The 19,714-nt window shown below is 35.5% G+C and overlaps 2 protein-coding genes across 2 annotated transcripts; one reads left to right on the top strand and one right to left on the bottom strand.

The window, feature by feature from the left end:
- Positions 1 to 7,470: 7,470 nt before the first annotated feature.
- On the top strand, positions 7,471 to 16,152 carry LOC107480420 (E3 ubiquitin-protein ligase RKP). The gene is made up of 11 exons (XM_016100562.3): positions 7,471 to 7,910; positions 8,402 to 10,037; positions 10,380 to 11,195; positions 11,814 to 11,974; positions 12,458 to 12,596; positions 13,022 to 13,105; positions 13,428 to 13,709; positions 13,798 to 13,929; positions 14,066 to 14,265; positions 14,446 to 14,650; positions 14,898 to 16,152. The coding sequence occupies exons 2-11, from the start codon at positions 8,544 to 8,546 to the stop codon at positions 15,195 to 15,197; spliced, it is 3,813 nt and encodes a 1,270-aa protein (XP_015956048.1). The 5' UTR covers positions 7,471 to 7,910; positions 8,402 to 8,543; the 3' UTR covers positions 15,198 to 16,152.
- Positions 16,153 to 17,447: 1,295 nt separating this feature from the next.
- On the bottom strand, positions 17,448 to 19,366 carry LOC107480421 (uncharacterized). Its single transcript, XM_016100563.3, has 2 exons — positions 19,022 to 19,366; positions 17,448 to 17,746 (listed from the first exon to the last, which is right to left on the bottom strand). The coding sequence occupies exons 1-2, from the start codon at positions 19,286 to 19,288 to the stop codon at positions 17,525 to 17,527; spliced, it is 489 nt and encodes a 162-aa protein (XP_015956049.1). The 5' UTR covers positions 19,289 to 19,366; the 3' UTR covers positions 17,448 to 17,524.
- Positions 19,367 to 19,714: the final 348 nt, after the last annotated feature.

Raw genomic sequence — 19,714 nt, 5'->3', positions numbered from 1 at the left:
AGATTGCTTCAGACCATATAAAGATCTTTGTAATTTGACTGAGTATAACCCTTGTGAATATTCATAGGATGGTTTAGATATCTTTAGTCCTTCAGGGACTTTCATATAGATATCCCGATCTAATGAGTCGTATAAATAGGCTATTACCACATCCGTTAAATGCATATGCAGTTTATGATATGCAGATAAACTGACCAAATAACGCAATGTTATCGTATCCACTACAAGGAAATACGTTTCTTCATAATCTATACCGGGCCTTTGTGAAAAACCTTGTGTCACAAGTCGGGCTTTATAGCGCACAACTTCATTTTTCTCATTTCGTTTTCTCACAAATACCCATCGGTATCCAACAGGTTTTACATCTTCAGGTGTACGGACTACAGGTCCAAAGACTTCACATTTTGCAAGTGAGTCTAATTCAGCCTTCATGGCTTCTTTCCATTTTGGCCAATCATTCCTTTGTCGACATTCTTCGACTGATCTTGGATCAAGATCCTTATTTTCATGCATGATATTCAATGTCACATTATATGCAAATATTTCATTGACAATTGTCTTATTTCGGTCCCATTTCTCTCCTGTAAAGACATAATTTATCAAGATCTCATCATTTTCACAATTTTTAGGTACCTGAACGTCTTCTGGCGTTAATACTATATCAGAATTTTGAACAACTGTATGTGTCTCTACTATATCTTTTTCAACAGGAATATTATTTACCTCTTTTCTCTTTCGAGGATTTTTGTCTTTGGAACCGACAGGCCTGCCACGCATCTGGCGTGAATTTGCTTCAGTGGCTACTTGTCCTACTGGACATCAATTCGAATTGGGGCATTTTCCGCTGGTATATAAGATTTAGTTATCCTCTTTGTATCGAAAAATGCATCAGGCAAATCATTTGCTATTCTTTGCAAATGTATAATCTTTTGAACTTCCAGTTCACATTGCCCAGATCGAGGATCTAAATGCATCAACGATGATGCATTCCAGTTAAGCTCCTTTTCAGGAAGCTTATTCTCTCCTCCTAATGTTGAAAATTTTGATTCATCAAAATGACAATCCGCAAATCGGGCTTTAAATACATCTCCAGTTTGTATATCAAGATACCTCACTATAGAGGGAATCATATCCAACATATATACCCAATTTTCTTTGGGGTCCCATTTTGGTGCGATTAGGTGGTGTAATGGGAACATATATCGCACACCCAAATATTCTTAAATGGGAAACATTTGGCTGCTGGCCAAAAACTAATTGCATAGGAGAGAACTGATGGTAACTCGTTGGCCTCAAACGAATAAGTGCTGTGGCATGTAAAATAGCATGCCCTCAAACCGAGGTTGGGAGATTTGTTCTCATAAGCAAGGGTATAACAATTAATTGGAGGCGTTTAATAAGCGATTCTGCTAACTCATTTTGTGCGTGAACATAAGCTACTGGATGTTCAACACTTATTCCATTAGCCATACAATAAGCATCAAAAGCTTGGGAAGTAAATTCACCAGCATTATCAAGACAAATTGCTTTGATTGGATTTTTTGGAAATTGTGCTTTTAATCGAATAATTGGAGCCACTAATCTCGCAAACGCCAAGTTGCGAGAGGACAATAAGCACACATGTGACCATCTCGAAGATGCGTCTATTAGGACCATAAAATATCTAAAAGATCCACATGGTGGATGAATAGGTCCACATATATCACCTTGAATCCTTTCTAGAAATTCAGGAGACTCAAATCTAATCTTTACTGGTGATGGCCTTAAAATTAACTTTCCCTGAGAATATGCAGCACAACAAAATTCACTAGTTTTAAGAATCTTCTGGTTCTTTAGTGAATGTCCATGGGAGTTTTCAATAATTCTCCTCATCATGGTTGTTCTCGGATGACCCAATCTATCATGCCAAGTTATGAATTCATTTGGGCTAGTAAAGTTTTGGTTTACGATGGCATGTGATTCTATTGCACTAATCTTGGTATAATATAACCCAGAAGAAAGTGAGGGTAATTTTTCTAATATAATCTTTTTATTTGAGTCATGAGTTGTGATACATAAGTACTCACGACTTCCCTCATTCATAGTCTCAATATGATATCCATTTCGGCGAATATCTTTAAAGCTCAACAAGTTTCTTCGAAACATGGTAGATAATAGTGCATTATTTATTATGAATTTTGTTCCTCCAGGAAACAAAATTATAGCTCTTCCGGAGTCTTCAATCACATTGCCTGAGCCAATAATAGTATTAACACATTCTTCTTTTGGCACCAGATAGGTAAAATATATATCACTTTTGATAATAGTGTGCGAACTTGCACTATCCGCAAGGCATACATCTTCATTATATATCCTTGTCATTTTTTTCAAAGACAAATAATAATAAAATAAGCAGTATGCACAGTTAAATTGAATACTTGCTCAGAATTATTTTTTTAAGAAATACTGCACATAATATCATATACTAAAATTTTATTTAAAAACATGACATATTTAATGATTTCAAAATTTCATAAACATTGATATTTCATTATTTATATACATCATATTTGAAACTCAAATACATAGAAAATAAAACTTAACAATAAGTTCTTTACATTATTTATTTACATGGATACTTAACAATCTCACATATTAAACTATTCCATCATTGATCAAATGACTAATATTCCCTTCAAGATCCTCAAAGAAATCAGATACATCATAATGAGTGGTGGAATTTTCAGCATCATTTGAAACAAAATTTGTTTCCTTTCTTTGTCATCCTTTTTCAAAGATGCCTGGTAAAGATCGACTAGGTGCCTTGGGGTACGACAGGTACGTGACCAATGGCCCTTTCCACCACAACGGAAACACTTATCCTCTGTTGATTTATTCTGCCCGATATTTCTTTCTTTATCCCACTTCTGGTGAGATCCTCTCTTTTGAATATAATTCTTTTTCCTTCCATAATTTTTCTTGTTATTAAAACTTTGCCATTTACCTCTTTTGGGATAATTTGCCGCATTTACTTCAGGAAATGGGGCGGCACCAGCTGGGCGCGCTTCATGATTTTTCAAGAGCAACTAATTGTTGCGTTCAGCAACAAGAAGGCAAGAAATTAACTCAGAATATTTTTTAAACCCTTTTTCTCGATACTGCTGCTACAGGAGCATATTCGAGGCATGGAAGATTGAGAAAGTTTTCTCCAACATATCATCAGTTATAAGGGTGCACATGGGCCGGGTGAAGCCGAGTTTGATGTGACCCAGACCCGACCCGAAATATACACCGGGTCTATTTATTAGACCCGAACCCGGCCCTAGACCCGATGAAACCAATACACTTTCGGGCCACAATTATACCGGGTGAAAATCGGGCCGTTAACATTACATTACGTTGATACCTTCTTGTAAACTAGCATGTAAAAATATCCAAATTTCCAAGGTTCCAACCATTAGTTAACATGGTAAAATTCACTTAGAAAAATATAACAAGAACCAATCATTCTTCGAAATTAAAGCATAACCACAATCAATACTAATATTGTCTAATAATACCAAATATTTAAATCAATACAAATAACACAATCTTATGTATTAGTCTAAAATCTTATGCATTCTAAACATAAAACATTAACTTATTGTCTTATAATGACTAATAACACAAAATATTAAGGTTTACAATACTTAAATTCCACGTAAGAATAGTCATGATCCATCACTAATAACACAAAATATTAATTGTGTATGATGACCGGGCCATCGGGCCGACTTCGGGTGACTCGAGCTATGGTCCGGACCCGACCCGAAATAATGACCGGGTCTATTTTGAGACCCGTACCCGACCATAAACCCGATGAAATCACTCCAAATTAGTTCCTAAAGTGTTCGAGACCGGGCCGGACCGGGTCTGTGCACCCCTAATCAGTTATATTTTTCCCACATAATTTCATTTGTGAGGTGATTCGAAACATTGCAGAATTATATTCATTTATGGATTTAAAATTTTGTAGACGCAAGTGCGTCCATTCATATCGAGCTTGAGGAAGTATCACCGTTTTCTGATGATTATACCTTTTTTCAAGGTCTTTCCAAAGATCTACAAGATCTTTTAATGTGAGATATTCATTTTTCAATCCTTTGTCAAGATGACGACGAAGAAAAATTATGGCTTTGGCTTTATCCTTCTGGGATGCATTATTTTCAGCCTTAATGGTATCTCAAAGATCCATTGAATCAAGATGGATTTCAGCATCTAATATCCATGATAAATAATTATTTCCAGATATATCAAGAGCATTGAATTCAAGATGAAAGAGCTTCGACATAATAAAATTTTTTTTACCTGAGTCTTCCTAAAAATTTGATCAGAGTCTCGTGCTGATAACATGTTGTAAAATAAATAAAAGATATATTAAATATAAAATAAAGATGTATAAATAGAAGACTCTAACATTAAAATAATTAGCTCAATAATGATTTGTATATATATAATAATATTATATGTTATCCCGTACATGCTTTTGTAGGCATACAAGGCTTCACTTTTCAAGCTTCATAAATATTGTCTTGCTTCTTTCAATATGGAAAAACTGAGCCACCCACATTAATGGGCATCCACTTTGACTATATTGATCTTATCACAACAATGTCTTTTTTTTTCACATCACATTTATCTTTCATTGTTGCCTTCCCATTAGTCACCCCTGATGCAACGTCTCTGAAAGAGTTCATCTCCTGCAGCTAAGGACAATTCATATTTATAATTTTTTAAAGGAGAATGTTAGGTAAATAATGACCATCTTAAACAACATGAATAATCATCAATCAAATAAAAATACACTACATCTCTAAATTAACCATCTAAATCTTAATATTAAAATAACCATCTGTACACCTAGTAAAATGAATATCCGATATATCTATTGTTTACATTGTTTAATATTTTCATTGTCTACCTATACTTTTCCTTCTTTAAATTATTTTTATATACTATATGTTTGTCTTTACTACTTAAAATTTTTGAATCCGTCACTAAATTTGTACACAAAATAAATTGTAAACACATCTAAAATGAAATCATATTTTAAAATATTATTTAAACGATTTTAATGTCTCATTAAAAAAAATTTTCTTTTTTTAAAACTAAAAATGCACAGATGAAAATTTTTTTTTGTGTATGATTATTTTTATGTGTTTTGTTGAGTTTAATGAACTAAACTATAACTAAGATGATGACTAAACATTATTGAAATATTGTTAAATTATTTGTGTAATATATTTTGTTTAGTGTGCAGAAAAGTGATTTGATCTAACTGGCCTAAAAAGAATGAAACTGCCCCATTAAGCATGAAAGACAGGCCCACATACACACACTGTGGCCCGATACCAAGCTCAGCTTTATCAAGCCATTCATTCAAAATTTAATCCAAAGTTTGAACAGCTGAACCATGAAAAAGGAAGAAAAACAAGTTGACCCAAACCAAGTCCAAATTCGGTGATCCATAACCTAAACTCACACTTCACTAACCGGATAAACAAACTTCAATTCATTTGAATTCATTCTCACATCCACCGAACCAACAAACTCTCTCTTCTCTCTCTTTCTTTTCTTTCTTATTACATCACTCTCTGTACCAAAAAGAAAGAAAAAAAGAAACCACAGGAGTTAAGGCAAAAAGAAGAACAATAAGTTTGTTTTTGTTCTCAAGAAAGAAGAAAAAGAAAATGGACTACAACGAGAGAGAAGATCTCGATCACAAAAAAGATTATTTTTCCATTTGTACTTCACCAAAAAACAATGAATAAATCTTAGAGTCACAAGCACCATTCAAAAAACTATGAATATATTGAAGTCAAAAGTGTTCAGTGGTTCATCAATGGTTAAGAAACAAATTTGGGGTCAAAGCAAAGATCAATGGCACAGATTCAAGAATATTGAAGAAAAAGGATGAAAGAGAAATGTATGGTTGAATGTCAATGTCCTGGTCCTCTTTCTCTTCTGACCACGTCAATGTGGATTCTGATTGTTGGAAAAAAAGATAAATCAAGTGTGGAAGATGATTCAAGCCCTGGAAGCTTCACTCCTCTATAACAGGGGTGAACGACCAAGGATTGAAGTAAGAGAAAAAGAGTACTAGTTTTGGTCCTCATAACTCCACGAACTGTTCTTATTATTCTCTTTCATGATTTTCACTTTGTAGTTCTTTTTTTTTGTTTAGTTTGTCTAAGTTTCATTAGAAAAAAGACAAACACGACGGGATTTGTAAGAAAAAGTCAATGAGAAAAAAAAGGTAGAGAGCTAGACTTGGAAAACAAGTCCAAGTTTTTTCAGAAATCCTTTGTTAGTATTTATATTTTGTATCATGATCGCGAGGGGATTTCCTTATAAGTTGAGTTAGCACTTTGCAGTGAAAAGTTAGGATGAGTCATAGTCAAGTTCAGGTTGGGTTAAAATCTGGATTTGTCCCAGATAGGATTGGAGTATATCCTAGGAAGAATTGGTAATTGTAATTTGTTGAAAAGATAGTGAAAATTTCATCATTGTTGTGGTGGAGACTGGATGTAAGCTACATTACACTTGGTAGCCGAACCATGATACATCTGTATGTCATTTTCTACTCTTTTCTCTGTTACTGGTTCTGTAACAAATGAGACAAAAATAAAGTATCTCCTAATTTATCTACTCAGACACAATTCACTATAGCAATTCTTACAAGCAATTATGTTTTGGCTCCTACCACGTTAGGAGATAAAATCTAAGTATTTCCTGTGTTCACTCAGAAAAAAGCAAAGTTATAAACTAAGTTAAAAGGAGGCCAAGATTCAACTCTTCTTTTCCTTAGCCACTAATTACTATCATGTTTGTGTTGGAGATTTTTTTTTTCACTACTTTATTGATTTGAAGTTTATAATATTAATATAATTTAAATGTGCTAATATTTAATTTTAGATGTGTTTATGTTGATTTTGGAATTATTTGTGTTTCTAGAAATTTTGGTATAAGTTTTTGGATGTTAATTTTATTCATGATAAAAATTAAAAAGAAAAATTATAAAATAACAATAAAGCCATCAATAAAATAGAAGAGTTAAGTCCCAAAAAATGAATGTTATATTTATATGTGGTAGTGATGTCGATAAAAAAAATCAAAGATACTGAAAATTAAAATTCAAAAAGTAATATTTTTTTTGAATGAAAAAAGAAAAAAATTTTAGAATATAAATTGAGATTGTTATAATTTTTTTTTTTATAATAATCTCAATTTAAAAAAATAAATTATATCCCATTCATGTAAGCATTGGCAGCAAAAGTTGTGATTTTATTTTTAGATAGAGGGTTAAGCACCGCACCGCTTAAAACCAAAAGAAAAGTAGCGCACCGCATCGAACCGAACCGAACCAAACCCATTCCCGGTGAGAGGCGCGCACAGAGACGCTCGACGCACACACGTAGCACAACACAACACATGACAAAGATCCTTCACTAATCACTAATACGCACCCATCACTGTTCCCTGCACTGCAATTCCTCAGCCACAGAAACATCACGCAAAACTCAACACACTTGTCCTACCTTCATTAGCGCCGCCACTACTCACAACCAGTCACCCCCAGCTCCTATAATCGACACGTGCCCGTTCCTTACCCACGTTTTCCGGTGCTCATTCACACGGACTTCCCTTCACTTTCCACCCCCAAACTTTTTGCCACCAAAAAGCACAAAAAGAAAATAATCATTTTATTATTTATTTATTTATTTTGATTATTACAAGCCGCTGTTCCTCCTTATTCGGTCTCCTATTGTTTACTGTGAATAACGGAATATGTAATAAGTGCTTCTGTAGTCCAATCAATGGTGCCTCTGAAAACCCTAGCTAGTTAGCTACCTTTCGCCGCCTTGCCTTTGTCCACAGCACGAACCGCATCTGTAAGTTTTTCCTGTTATTTTATTTGATTAATTAATTAATTAATTAGTTAGATTATGCCAACTAGGAAGCCTTTTTCTTATTAATTGGGGCGCTATTAGGAGCTAATCTTTTTGGTTACGCCATTAAAACTTAAATTGAAGAATCCAGCAGTCCCAACATGTTTAATCTCCAACATTTGTTAGTATTTTATTTACTTGTTATTACTCATCACAATCATGTCTTCAACCTTCTCCGTTCCCCATAATCAATCACTTCATATTCTATTTTTTTTTTCGCTAATTGTACAATAAAAGTGATGAGAGGGTGAGAAATTGGAGCCCAGTTAGCTAATTTTTGCTTGGTTAAGGTGGCTTGTGCAATTTCCCCAGTTTTTTTTTTCATGCCAAGTTTTCGGCAAATTTTGATGCTTTTTTGTGCATTTGTCTTTTTTGATGTTTTATTTTGAGTTTTGCCTCTGAAGTCCTCTCACGCCGTACTGATTATTCCACAGTTTGGTTTTTTTGCATGGATCATGTTTATATGTTGAGTGCTGCGATTGACTTTTGCTGTGGGAAGGGAATTTGAAATTGGAAGAACAGTCAGCTGCCTAAAGGGGTAGCTGAGAGGGATAGTGCCCTGTGTGTCTGTCACAGATGGGTGAAGAGGGCCTGCGTCTTGGTGGGTTTTCAGCTGGTCTGGCAGTGATACTGAATGATGAGGACAAGAAAGATAATTCATCGAAGACTCGGCTTCTTTCTTGTTGTGATGATTTGGGTCATGAATCTGTGGAGCGAACCCTTGAATATGTGTTTGGTCTTCCCAACAGATCACTCAATCCAGTGACTGATCCAATTGACAGCAACTTTATCCGCTCCATCATTAGGAATGAGTTCTCTAGGTTTAATGCGAAATCCAGGGATTCATGTGGTGAAAGAGATGGGATTTTTATTGCTGGAGGTGGATCTGGGATTGTTGGCCTGGAAAGTTCCAGCATATGTGGTGATATTACAATCATTAAACTGCCTTTGCTTGTAGAAAGCTTGGCGAATTTCAGTAGTGCCAGGGCCAATGTTTGTGTTTGGAAAGGAAAATGGATGTATGAAGTTATATTAGAGACGTCAGGTATACAGCAGCTGGGTTGGGCTACTATTTCTTGCCCTTTCACCGATCATAAAGGTGTTGGTGATGCTGATGATTCGTATGCATATGATGGGAAAAGAGTTAGCAAATGGAACAAGGATGCTGAGACTTATGGTCAGTCATGGGTTGTTGGCGATGTCATTGGGTGTTGCGTAGATTTAGAACGTGATGAAATACTATTCTTCAGGAACGGTAATCCACTTGGTGTGGCATTCCGGGGGATACGAAAAATGGGTCCTGGTTTTGGGTATTATCCTGCGATCTCTCTCTCCCAGGGTGAAAGATGTGAATTGAATTTTGGGGGCCGCCCCTTTAAGTTTCCAATTGAAGGTTACTGTCCTCTCCAGGCTCCCCCGTGCAAGACCTACTTTGTATCCAGGTTGCTGGAATGTTGGTCAAGGCTGTTGGATATGCATTCTGTGGAGAGGTCCGAGTATTCTTTAGTTCAGAAATTGAGAAGAGTAAAGAGGTTTCTTTCATTGGAAGAATTTTTTCATCCTGTCTCTCATGCAATAGCTAGGGAATTTTTCTATGAATTTGATGCAGATGCTGGCAACAAAGAGTACATGGTTTGGGGTCCAGTGCTGTCTTTCTTGTTTGATGTGTTTAGATTGCCTGCACCCCATGATTATTCAAGCCTGGATAAAGTTGTTGACGTTCTGCTACAATTTCAAGGTTCACATTTGCTGTTTGAAAACATCATAGATGCTCTTTCCGGTGGTTGTAAAATAGCCCCATTAGTTCTCACTGAATGTCCTTATTCTGGATCATATGCTCACCTCGCCTTGGCCTGTCATTTATTAAGACGAGAGGAACTTATGGTGCTTTGGTGGAAGTCACCAGAATTTGAATTCATGTTTGAAGGTTTTCTGTCACAAAAGGCTCCGAACAAACATGATCTCGAGTCCTTGATACCGACTGTTTGGTGGCCTGGTTCATGTGAAGATGCAACTTATGCAGACAATATGATGTTGACAACCACAGCTTTATCTGAATCAATCAGCAAGGTAAATTCTTTCTGCTTGGCCGTGTAACTTCATTTTCAGTCAGAATATTTGAATTGAATATTCTTTGCCTAAATTATCTTTATCCTTCTGTTGGGGAGCTGTGAAGATGCAACAAGTGAACTATACAAATGAACTTAGTCTCACTTTATCATGTAAACATTAGGCTTATATAAAATACAACATCATGCTATTAATGAAGTGGTTTCATTGCTCTACAGTTTTTTTATGTTCAAGAATATTCTTTTTTTTTTTCCCAGTTGACATTGTGGGTTAAGTTATTGGAATTTATTGTTCTGCGGGATACCCCGTTCACAGTTTATTAATCTACTCTTCCGTGTGCAGATTGAGGAGAAGCACAGGGATCTTTGTCGCTTAGTGATACAGTTTATACCACCTTCAACGCCTCCTCAGTTGCCTGGGTCTGTTTTTAGAACATTCTTACAAAGCCTTTTACTAAGGAACAGAGGTGCAGACAGAAATGTCCCGCCCCCAGGAGTTTCTAGCAATTCAGTTCTTGTTTCAACTTATTCAGTGATACTCCATTTCCTATCTGAAGGATTTGAATTGGGTGACATCTGTGGCTGGTTAAAGGGCTGCAAATCAGATACTGGTTTTCTACATAGAGGTGGCGAACAAAGATTCCCTGTTAGTTTGTTAGTGAAAAATGATCCGCTTAAAACTGATATTTCCAGGCTTGGCGGATCCTACAGCCACTTATCAAAAGTACACCCTGTGATTGATTATGAAATGGAAGTGGTTAGATGGGACGAAGGCTGCATGGATGATGAAGAAACCAGAGTTACTCATTCAAGCAGGCAGAAGCCCTGCTGTTGTTCTAGTTATGATTCTGATTTTACAAGAAACTTGAAGGATCCTGCCAAATACAGAGCCAAAGGTTCTCGTGGCCATTGTAGTTCTATCCCAGAGAGGTCTGCTCATGTCACTGCTGAATGCAGTGAGGGCAGTTTGGAAGATGAGATAACTGATAAATCTGCCTCCAGTGATCAATCTGAACCTGAGTATGGTTACCGACAGATGCACCATACAAAAACCGTCTCAAAGGATATTGATATGCCTACAGCTGCACTACTAGAAGAAGAGCTACTTGATGTTTTGCTGTGGTTGTATCATGTTGGTCTTGCATCAAATTTTAAGCAGGTGAGGCCTTGAGGGGATAAGGTTGATCAAATTTATAAATACGTAATGAGTTTTTATTCATAGGATATTTCTTTGAAATGGCCTAACCTAATAGAAATTGAGAATGAAAAATGTAAAGGGGTTGTGGTGGTGCTACACAAGCTAGTCTCCTAACCCAGTAATAACTAGCTGTGCTCCACTAAGGTTACATCCTATTGTTTTAGGGTCAAGTTTTATGCTGTGTTATGCAAAAAGGAACTGATGTCTAAATCGAAGTCCCTGAGTTGAAGTGTTTAACTCCTTGGTTAAATTATGGTGACCTCCCTTACAGGCCTCCTTGTTTCAGAAATTGGTTTTACAGATGGCCGAGTGTATGTATACTGTTAATTTATCCCAACTGTTTCTAGCTGTTATCCTCAACTCTTACATGTCAGTTATGATGAGAATCTTTATTTATGATGAGAAATTATCTGAGTAATTGCTAGAAAATCATGTTTTTTGTAAAAGTGGAACCAATTATGACAATCTTCTTCTGATTCCCATGATTCAGTTCTTGCATATGTTGTACTCAATGGTTTAATTGTTTCCAAAAAATCCATGACACTTGTCCTGAACATGAGGTTTCTTCCCATTTTGTAGGCATCATATTACATGACACATCAGGCACAGTCAATCTTACTTTTGGAGGAAACTGATAAACAAATAAGAGAAGGAGCCTGCAGTGGGCAACTGAAGCTTTTGAAGGAAGCCCGGAATGAGTATAGAGAAGAGGTTATTGATTGCGTCAGGCATTGTGCTTGGTAAGATGACATATAGAGGAGCTTTTCAACTAATCTTATTTATTTCTACTTTTATTATCTTATGTATATGTTTCCACTTTTTGGCAAACTACATTATGATTAACTTATAGTTATGTTTTGTTATTAGTTTCAAATTTAGATTGTTGTTATTGTTATGCCGAGGCTCACTGGGTGTGTATAAAGCATTAAAGTTATTGAAACTGATGGCACATTTTGAACATCTTTATAACCTCTCATTTGTTTGGTCAGCATTATAAAAGCTTTCAGGATGATATCCTGATAAAACTTGAAGACCTAACATATATGTTTTGGTCCTCAGTGATTTGTACTTTATTCTGAAGTGCATTTATATTTTTCTGGATGCTTCTCAATTATTAATATTCTTTACAAGAAGAAAATAAATATTATTTCTTGAGAACCCTGAGCTGTATATTATTGGTTTTCCTGACATTCTCGGTTTTTTTGGGGCATCTTGTTTCACAGGTTTCGCATCTCTCTGTTTGCACGATGGAAGCAGAGAGGAATGTTTGCACTCTGCATGTGGGTTGTCCAGTTGCTGCTGGTTTTGAGCAATATGGATTCTGTGTTTGTCTATGTCCCTGAATATTACTTGGAAGCTCTGGTAAATAAGCAATCATCTTTTTGCTTCAGCTAGATGCAGAAAAACAAGTGTTAATTTGTTTCTTTTTTTAATTCTCTCTCCTTCTCTGATGTTTATGTTGCTCATCTGTCCGACATATTGTCCTCGGCCTTCGATACACTTTGTGGCCCTGCTGAGCAAAGAATCATAAGAAGTACAAAGTTTTCTAAGAATTGGGCTTGTGCGATTTTTCTATAAACAGTTTGCAGACATTTTTAATTCCTCTAATATGAATTGAGGTTAAGCTTATTTTGGGTCAAACATAGCATATAATCAAAAGCTTTTTGTGATAGATTTTGAAAATATAAAATCAATAATATTATATCCTAAGATCATGCTTGTCCCAAGCATGCTATCAATAATTAAGTATCTTTTATTATTTATGTTAATTTTGATTCCTTATACAGGTTGATTGCTTTCATGTATTGCGGAAAAGTGATCCTCCGCTTGCTCCATCCACAAGTTTCATTAAGCGAGGACTTAATTCATTTGTATGTGCTTCTTTTCAAACTTATTTCTCCATTTTCTTCTAGGTTTTTCAATATTGGATGTTATTTTTGCATGTAAAGACGTACTTGGAAGGTGGATATCTCTTGCTGTGCATTTTGAGTAAATGCATTTTTAGGCCAATGGCATTGTTATTGCCCTAGCAGATATAAGTCGGTATTCTAGAGTTATGCACTCCTCTGATATGATGGAATTTTATTATTTTCCATTATGCATGATCCAAAATCTACAAATTAATCGACATTTTTAGTCTTTGTATGATGGGTATTGGGTTCTAAAGTATACAAATTGGTTATCTTAAATCAGGTTACCTTTGTTGTCACTCATTTCAATGATCCAAGAATATCGAGTGCAGATCTTAGGGATCTTCTTCTTCAGTCTATATCTGTCCTGGTTCAATACAGGGAGTATTTGACTGCTTTTGAGAGCAATGAGGCAGCCACCCATAGAATGCCAAAGGCTTTACTGTCAGCATTTGATAACAGATCTTGGATCCCAGTTACAAACATACTTCTGCGATTATGCAAGGGTTCTGGTTTCGGTTTTTCGAAAAATGGAGAATCATCTTCATCATCATTTCTTTTCCAAGTATGTGATATCCATATTTTGTTAACCTGTAATTTTGCATGGGTCTGTCACTCAATTTTTTTCCCTGTTGCCTCTTAATCCAATGCAGAGGTTGCTAAAAGAAGCTTGCACAAATGATGAAGGATTGTTTTCAGCTTTTCTAAATCGTCTATTTAATACACTTAGTTGGACCATGACTGAGTTTTCAGTTTCTGTTAGAGAAATGCAAGAAAAATACCAGGTATGAATATCTGTTTCATCCGTTATTGAGTTTGCAGCTTGTCTTGTTTTCTGTGCTTGCAAAGTTAGAGTTTCATGGTTGATTTTGATATACCTCTCTAATTCAATTAATTTATTGTTGAAACATGCCTTTTCAGGTAGTAGAGTTTCAACAAAGGAAATGCTCTGTCATATTTGATCTTTCATGTAATCTTGCAAGGATTTTAGAGTTCTGCACTCGTGAGATTCCTCAAGCATTCCTGTCAGGACCAGAAACAAACTTGCGGAGGTTAACTGAGTTGATTGTGTTTATCTTAAATAACATTATCTCTGCAGCGGATGCTGAATTTTTTGACATGTAAGTCCTGATCCTGTGACTTGAAACTTGGTTTTATGGTTTGCTATTGAATTAAAATTCTTACTCAAGTTATTGGTTGTTATTCTTACTGGTAGTCAAATCTTATTGTAACAATCTTTTTAAATGGAACCATGTTGGTTGGCTGAATTCTGACTCTCTTTTCTAAAATAATAATCTCAGGTCCGTTAGACGAAATGGTCAATCTCCAGAGAAAGTAAACCGGGGCATGATTTTGGCTCCCCTTGTCGGGATGATCTTAAATTTGTTGGATGCTACCAACTTGGCAGAATTTCAAGAAAACAACTATCTCGTGGATGTTTTTGCAAGCATGGACTGTCCAAATACTGTCCATTATGGATTCCAATATCTTCTTGATTTTAACTGGGTTAGTTGCGTCACCATTTAATTTATGCTATTGATTCTTGAATAATCTTAATGCCTTGTATTCTCTTAATGCAACTTCATGTTAGTATCATTTAACTGAGGCCAATTACCTTTTTCTCCAACTTCTGGTGCTAGCTAATTCTATAAATTAGAATTATACTCAACAGGCTTCTAAGTTTGTCGAGTCTTGAGTGTAAGTTTTCTTTGAGACTGATGGTTTAACAGCTTTGTGCTCTTGATTTTTCCAGGATGGTTCTTCTAGTGGGGACGCTTATGCTGCAAAATATGAGCCGCTTGAGAATTTTCTGAGCCTCCTTACCTGCCGCGTTGTGGAACAACTTGAGAAAGTGGATTGTGTGGGTGAAACTGATGCTGAGGATAGAATATGCTGCATATGTGTAACATATGAAGTGGATGCCTTGATTGAACCTTGTTTACACAAGTGTTGCTATGGCTGTATAACCAGGCATCTACTGAATTGCCAGAGATGTTTCTTTTGCAATACAACAGTGACTAGTGTTCGCAGAATGGATGAAAAGACGGGCTAAGGAGCTTTCTTTTTTGCAGTTACTTGGCCCCAGGTGGAAGTTGAGCCAGCTAGTGACTGATTATTTGCTTCTCCATAAAGCCGATGCTTGAAAAGTAGCATGCGGATAGGAACCAAATGTCAAAAAACAGGGTGAACGGTGAATGGAAGTAGTTGGAAAGGATTCATGATAGAATATTATTCAGAAAATGGCTAGGTGCTCTTGCATAATACTTGAGGTGAATATGTGTTTTGGGGGGTTAATGTGTTGCCAGCAACTCGCCAATGTGAATTGTGGAATTTATAGGCTACGCCAGAGTGCATGATTATGTGAAATTTGCGATGTCAGCGGCAAGGAAAATCCCCAAGCAACTCTTCATTGTTCACTGGATTTGTTTCGAAACTTTGAATGCAGCCATTATGTAGAGTGCAACTGAAGCAAAGCACTATCCACTATCCACTCAGGAAACTTGAACCTAATCTGCATGTCTCATCAGACTCTGTTCTGATTGACATGTATTCCATATTTGGATCCGTTGGTCATTGTCATACAAGGAATGTCATAACATGGTTGCAAACTTTGACTAGGTGCAACAGCAACTACCATATAGGAAGAAAACACCATCTTCAGGTGATACAGCAGATGAGTACTGAAAAGAGCAAATTGCAAAAATCTCAAAAGCTTGCACCACCTGCTGGATATCATGCCATATCAATCATTGGTGATTTGTATTAGAGCCCAGCGCTGAGAAGCTTGGACTTCAAAATCAGCCGAATGAAATCATTGTAAAGAGACGTAAGATTTCATGCTGGTAGATTTAGTTGGGATCAAATCACCTACTATTTGTAGAGCATAAATTTTGACCAATTCAATCATTTAGTTATGCATCCTTGGTTTTAGTCAGAGTCTTCAATTTTGTAAAATATAAATGATAGTGTATATCTTTATTGATTTATCATATCAAATTAGCTTAAATATAAGTGGCATGAGTTTCCAACGGGATAATTACAATTACAAAATAAACTTATTGCTAGTATCTTGTTGAAATATCTACAAAAATATAAGATTTTCATTGAATTATTGGACTTCCAAGTATAAAAGGAACTAGCATTTCGGCATTTGTAGTACATGGAGGGAGCATTCTTGATTTCCTTGCAAGTTAAACAGTGAACAATGGTGGAGAAACACGAGCAAAAACGGCATTAATGATTCAGCTATCTTGGTTTTGAACCTTAATTGAGAGGGGTCCCCCACCCACCGTATCTTTCAGCCAATCACCTTCTTCAATAAGTCATTATCATCCTGCTTTTTCAAATCTACTTTGCCAGTAACAAGATCCTATATTGAAGTGCATAAATGATAAATGTGGCGTGACCTTTGATGCGAACGCAAAGCTGTTACGCCCACTGCCTTTTTAATCTGCTGCCAAACGCAGCCTTGATTTTAAAATTACAACTCTAATTTTTTACCTAACATCATGCATGTTGGATTGTTGGGTGATTGGGTCCAATGGTCGCCTTGGTCGGCTGTCTCAATTCAACATTCACCATCCAAATTTTATAATAATCAACAAAAACCATTGGCACCACCGCAAGTTGCCCATCACATCAATTACATATACTGTTGAGTAATAAACTAATAATATATACTACTAATAATTCTCTTAATTATTTTCTTAATATTAAAACACAATATACGAGTCAAATGTATTTATTATGTTGAAAACAGTATAAGCCAATCAAAGTCTTTGTTGGAAATTACTAAAAACATATATAAACCAATCAAATTCTTTGTTGAAAATTACTAAATATATATTTATAATTATAGTTAACGAGATTCATATACTTTTTCTAAGGAGGATGGTACCATCATGGCTAATATATCTACCATTATATACAAATTTTTACTTCTAAAATATCTTTCATCATATATAATGTATACAAGTTTATTTTGTTAATCCCAAAAGTTAAGTCCATATCATCTTGGTAAATTTGAAACTTTCTATAAATATAATATTAATGTCCATTAATATACTGGTATATTATATAAAGCCGTTCAGTGAAAATTAAGACATTGGTTTATTTATTTATTGATTGATAAAATTTAAGAAAGTAGTTTGTTCGAGTCGACAACTTCATTTCTTTTCCCTTTTATCTTTATTCTGATGATGTTATATAGTGGAAACCTCATTACTCCACAAGGATGGAAACTTCTCCTTAATCCTTATGTAACATGAAATTATGGAGAAGGAGAACAGTACAAAGAACCAAATAAAAAAAAAATGAATAATAATGGAACTTTCTTATCATGATAAATGACAAGGAACATATACAATGTTGATAATCAAACTAACTCTCTTTTCTTTTCCTAGGCCTTCGGATTGGAGGACTATCAGATTCAGTAGAATCCAATCCAAGACATTTGAGAAATGCTACTCTAGCTAATTTGAAATAATGACAAGGGTGAAGGAAATACAATGGTGAACCCTCTCTTTCTGCAATCTCTTCTCTCACTGTCCTTGTGCTTGAGCTTGTTTCTATCTCACCTTTTATACTTAAGTTCTCTGCCCCCTGCCCATGGTACAACATAATTCTCATATTTAGTCTCATGCAAAACAATACATACATTAATAGGAACATTTTAACTTCTAACACAAGTTCAATTAAGTATGCAAAGATCACAATTCCAACAATGTTATATAGCAATGACAAATGCAACTCATCAACATAATTTTTTACTTTTTATTTTTTCTAAATAAGGAAAAGGACAGCAAGAAGTTAATGAACACGGAGAATGGGTTATTAAGTGTTGCTTTGTATTTATTGGCAAAAGAGGAGTTGATTTTCCATCATACTCTCAGTAGATTGGATATAATACTTCAATAGATGAAGTCATGACTCTGATTCAACCAGCACACAGATATCAAATCGAGTTTATTCACCGATTTAGGGATTTTTTAGGAGACAATTTACATGAGAAAGCTCAAAAGGTCGATGATTTAAAGCGTAGAATATACATGGTATCTTAAATGGTAAAATCATAGTGTGAATGTAACAACCAAAGTTTAAAAACATTTGTTAAGGTGGGCTTTAGAGGCAAATACAACATACAAATATACAATGATATTGCGTTCATTTTTGTGTGTTAACAACTTAACATACCTAATAAAACATGGAGCCTAATTTAGCAAGTTTGTTGTAAATTTATTATAAGTATTCGTTATTGAAGGTACGAGATTGATAACATATGGTTAAATCACAACAAAATAGTAAGGAGATTAGTCGGATTTTAACCTTGAATGTTTTTTAATCCGATATTTGTCCCATATGAAACTGGAACAGTTCCTTCCTAATCCTGAAAAGTCACAAAATGAGGTACCCTCACCAACTAGTCAAGGGCATTTCAGAAGCTGCATCCTCCATTTCCAATTCAGAGAAACAGCTTTTGAAGTCAAAGCCCAGTTTGAAGGGTGGATTTGAACGGAGGATAATTTTATGTTGTGATTTCTGAATTCACTATATTTAACATTATTCTCACAGAGATGAAGAGACACAATCTAGTATCCCCAAGTAACAAGAGAAATCAACTTGTACCAAAATAACAACAAATTGTTACAATAGTTAAAGTACAAATTAAGGAAAAACAAAAACAAAAAAGGCAAAAAAAAAGTCGTGTTTTTTCTTCAAGTCAAAGCGATCTCATATTCTAGACTTACTCCAAAAGAAAACAAGAGAGAGAACAAGATAAGATCTTTATGGTGGGAGATGCATGAGAATCCAAAAGGGTATAAGGCAAAAGCAAAAAGAAGAAGAATGGGGGGAGCTGAAGGTAGGTTAGACGTGTACCCGTGTATGCTGAAGACGGTTGGTGAGAGCGGTGGAGGTAGAAACATGGTGGTGGTGGTTGTTGCCGTTGACTAGTGATTTTTGACGAAGAAGACTGGTGGCAGCAGATGGAGATGCAGATGCAGAAGAAGGAGAAGCGGTGGAAGAATCATCAAAAGAAAGGAGAAAGAAGAGAGCAAGGAGAAGGAAGAAAACAATGAGCTGAATCCAAATGAGGCATGGGATCCTAGAACTCTCTAAGCTCAGCTCCTCTCCAAAATCCAACATATCTTTTGAAGAGAGGGAGTGGCACAACCACAACACAACAAGCTCTTTTCAGTTTTCACCAACAAAATAATATAACATACATTAATAATAACACAGCTCTCAGAAACGCTAATCAACCTCACAAGTCTCAACCAAGTTCCACGCAAACTTCCCCTGCGCGTGCATCTACTCGCTCCAACACTTTCTTTCCAATAAAAAAAAAACAGAATGCTAGGCAAATAATGATTATCTTGAACAACATGAACAACCACCAATCAAATAAAAATATATTATACTCTAATTTAATGTTATTAGTTAAATTTATTCTTTTAACTCTATTAATTCACATTATTTAGTATATTTACACATTGTTCAAAAAGTTGTTAGTCACCTATACTTTTAAAAAAAAAAAAAATTATTTGGCTTCTGTACGTTTTGTCACACCAG

The sequence above is a fragment of the Arachis duranensis genome, chromosome 3 (genome assembly GCF_000817695.3).
Source record: "Arachis duranensis cultivar V14167 chromosome 3, aradu.V14167.gnm2.J7QH, whole genome shotgun sequence".
NCBI lineage: Eukaryota > Viridiplantae > Streptophyta > Magnoliopsida > Fabales > Fabaceae > Arachis > Arachis duranensis.
This window is presented reverse-complemented; position numbering and strand designations above follow the sequence as displayed.

Excerpts from the sequence above, each read along its gene's own strand:
- LOC107480420 (XM_016100562.3), top strand. The coding sequence starts at position 8,544 with ATGGGTGAAGAGGGCCTGCGTCTTGGTGGGTTTTCAGCTGGTCTGGCA. Across the intron at positions 13,930-14,065 it reads AAATGCAAGAAAAATACCAG|GTAGTAGAGTTTCAACAAAG; the intron begins GTATGAATATCT and ends ATGCCTTTTCAG. Across the intron at positions 14,266-14,445 it reads GATGCTGAATTTTTTGACAT|GTCCGTTAGACGAAATGGTC; the intron begins GTAAGTCCTGAT and ends TAATAATCTCAG.
- LOC107480421 (XM_016100563.3), bottom strand. The coding sequence starts at position 19,288 with ATGTTGGATTTTGGAGAGGAGCTGAGCTTAGAGAGTTCTAGGATCCCA. Across the intron at positions 17,747-19,021 it reads ACCGTCTTCAGCATACACGG|GGGGCAGAGAACTTAAGTAT; the intron begins GTACACGTCTAA and ends TACCATGGGCAG.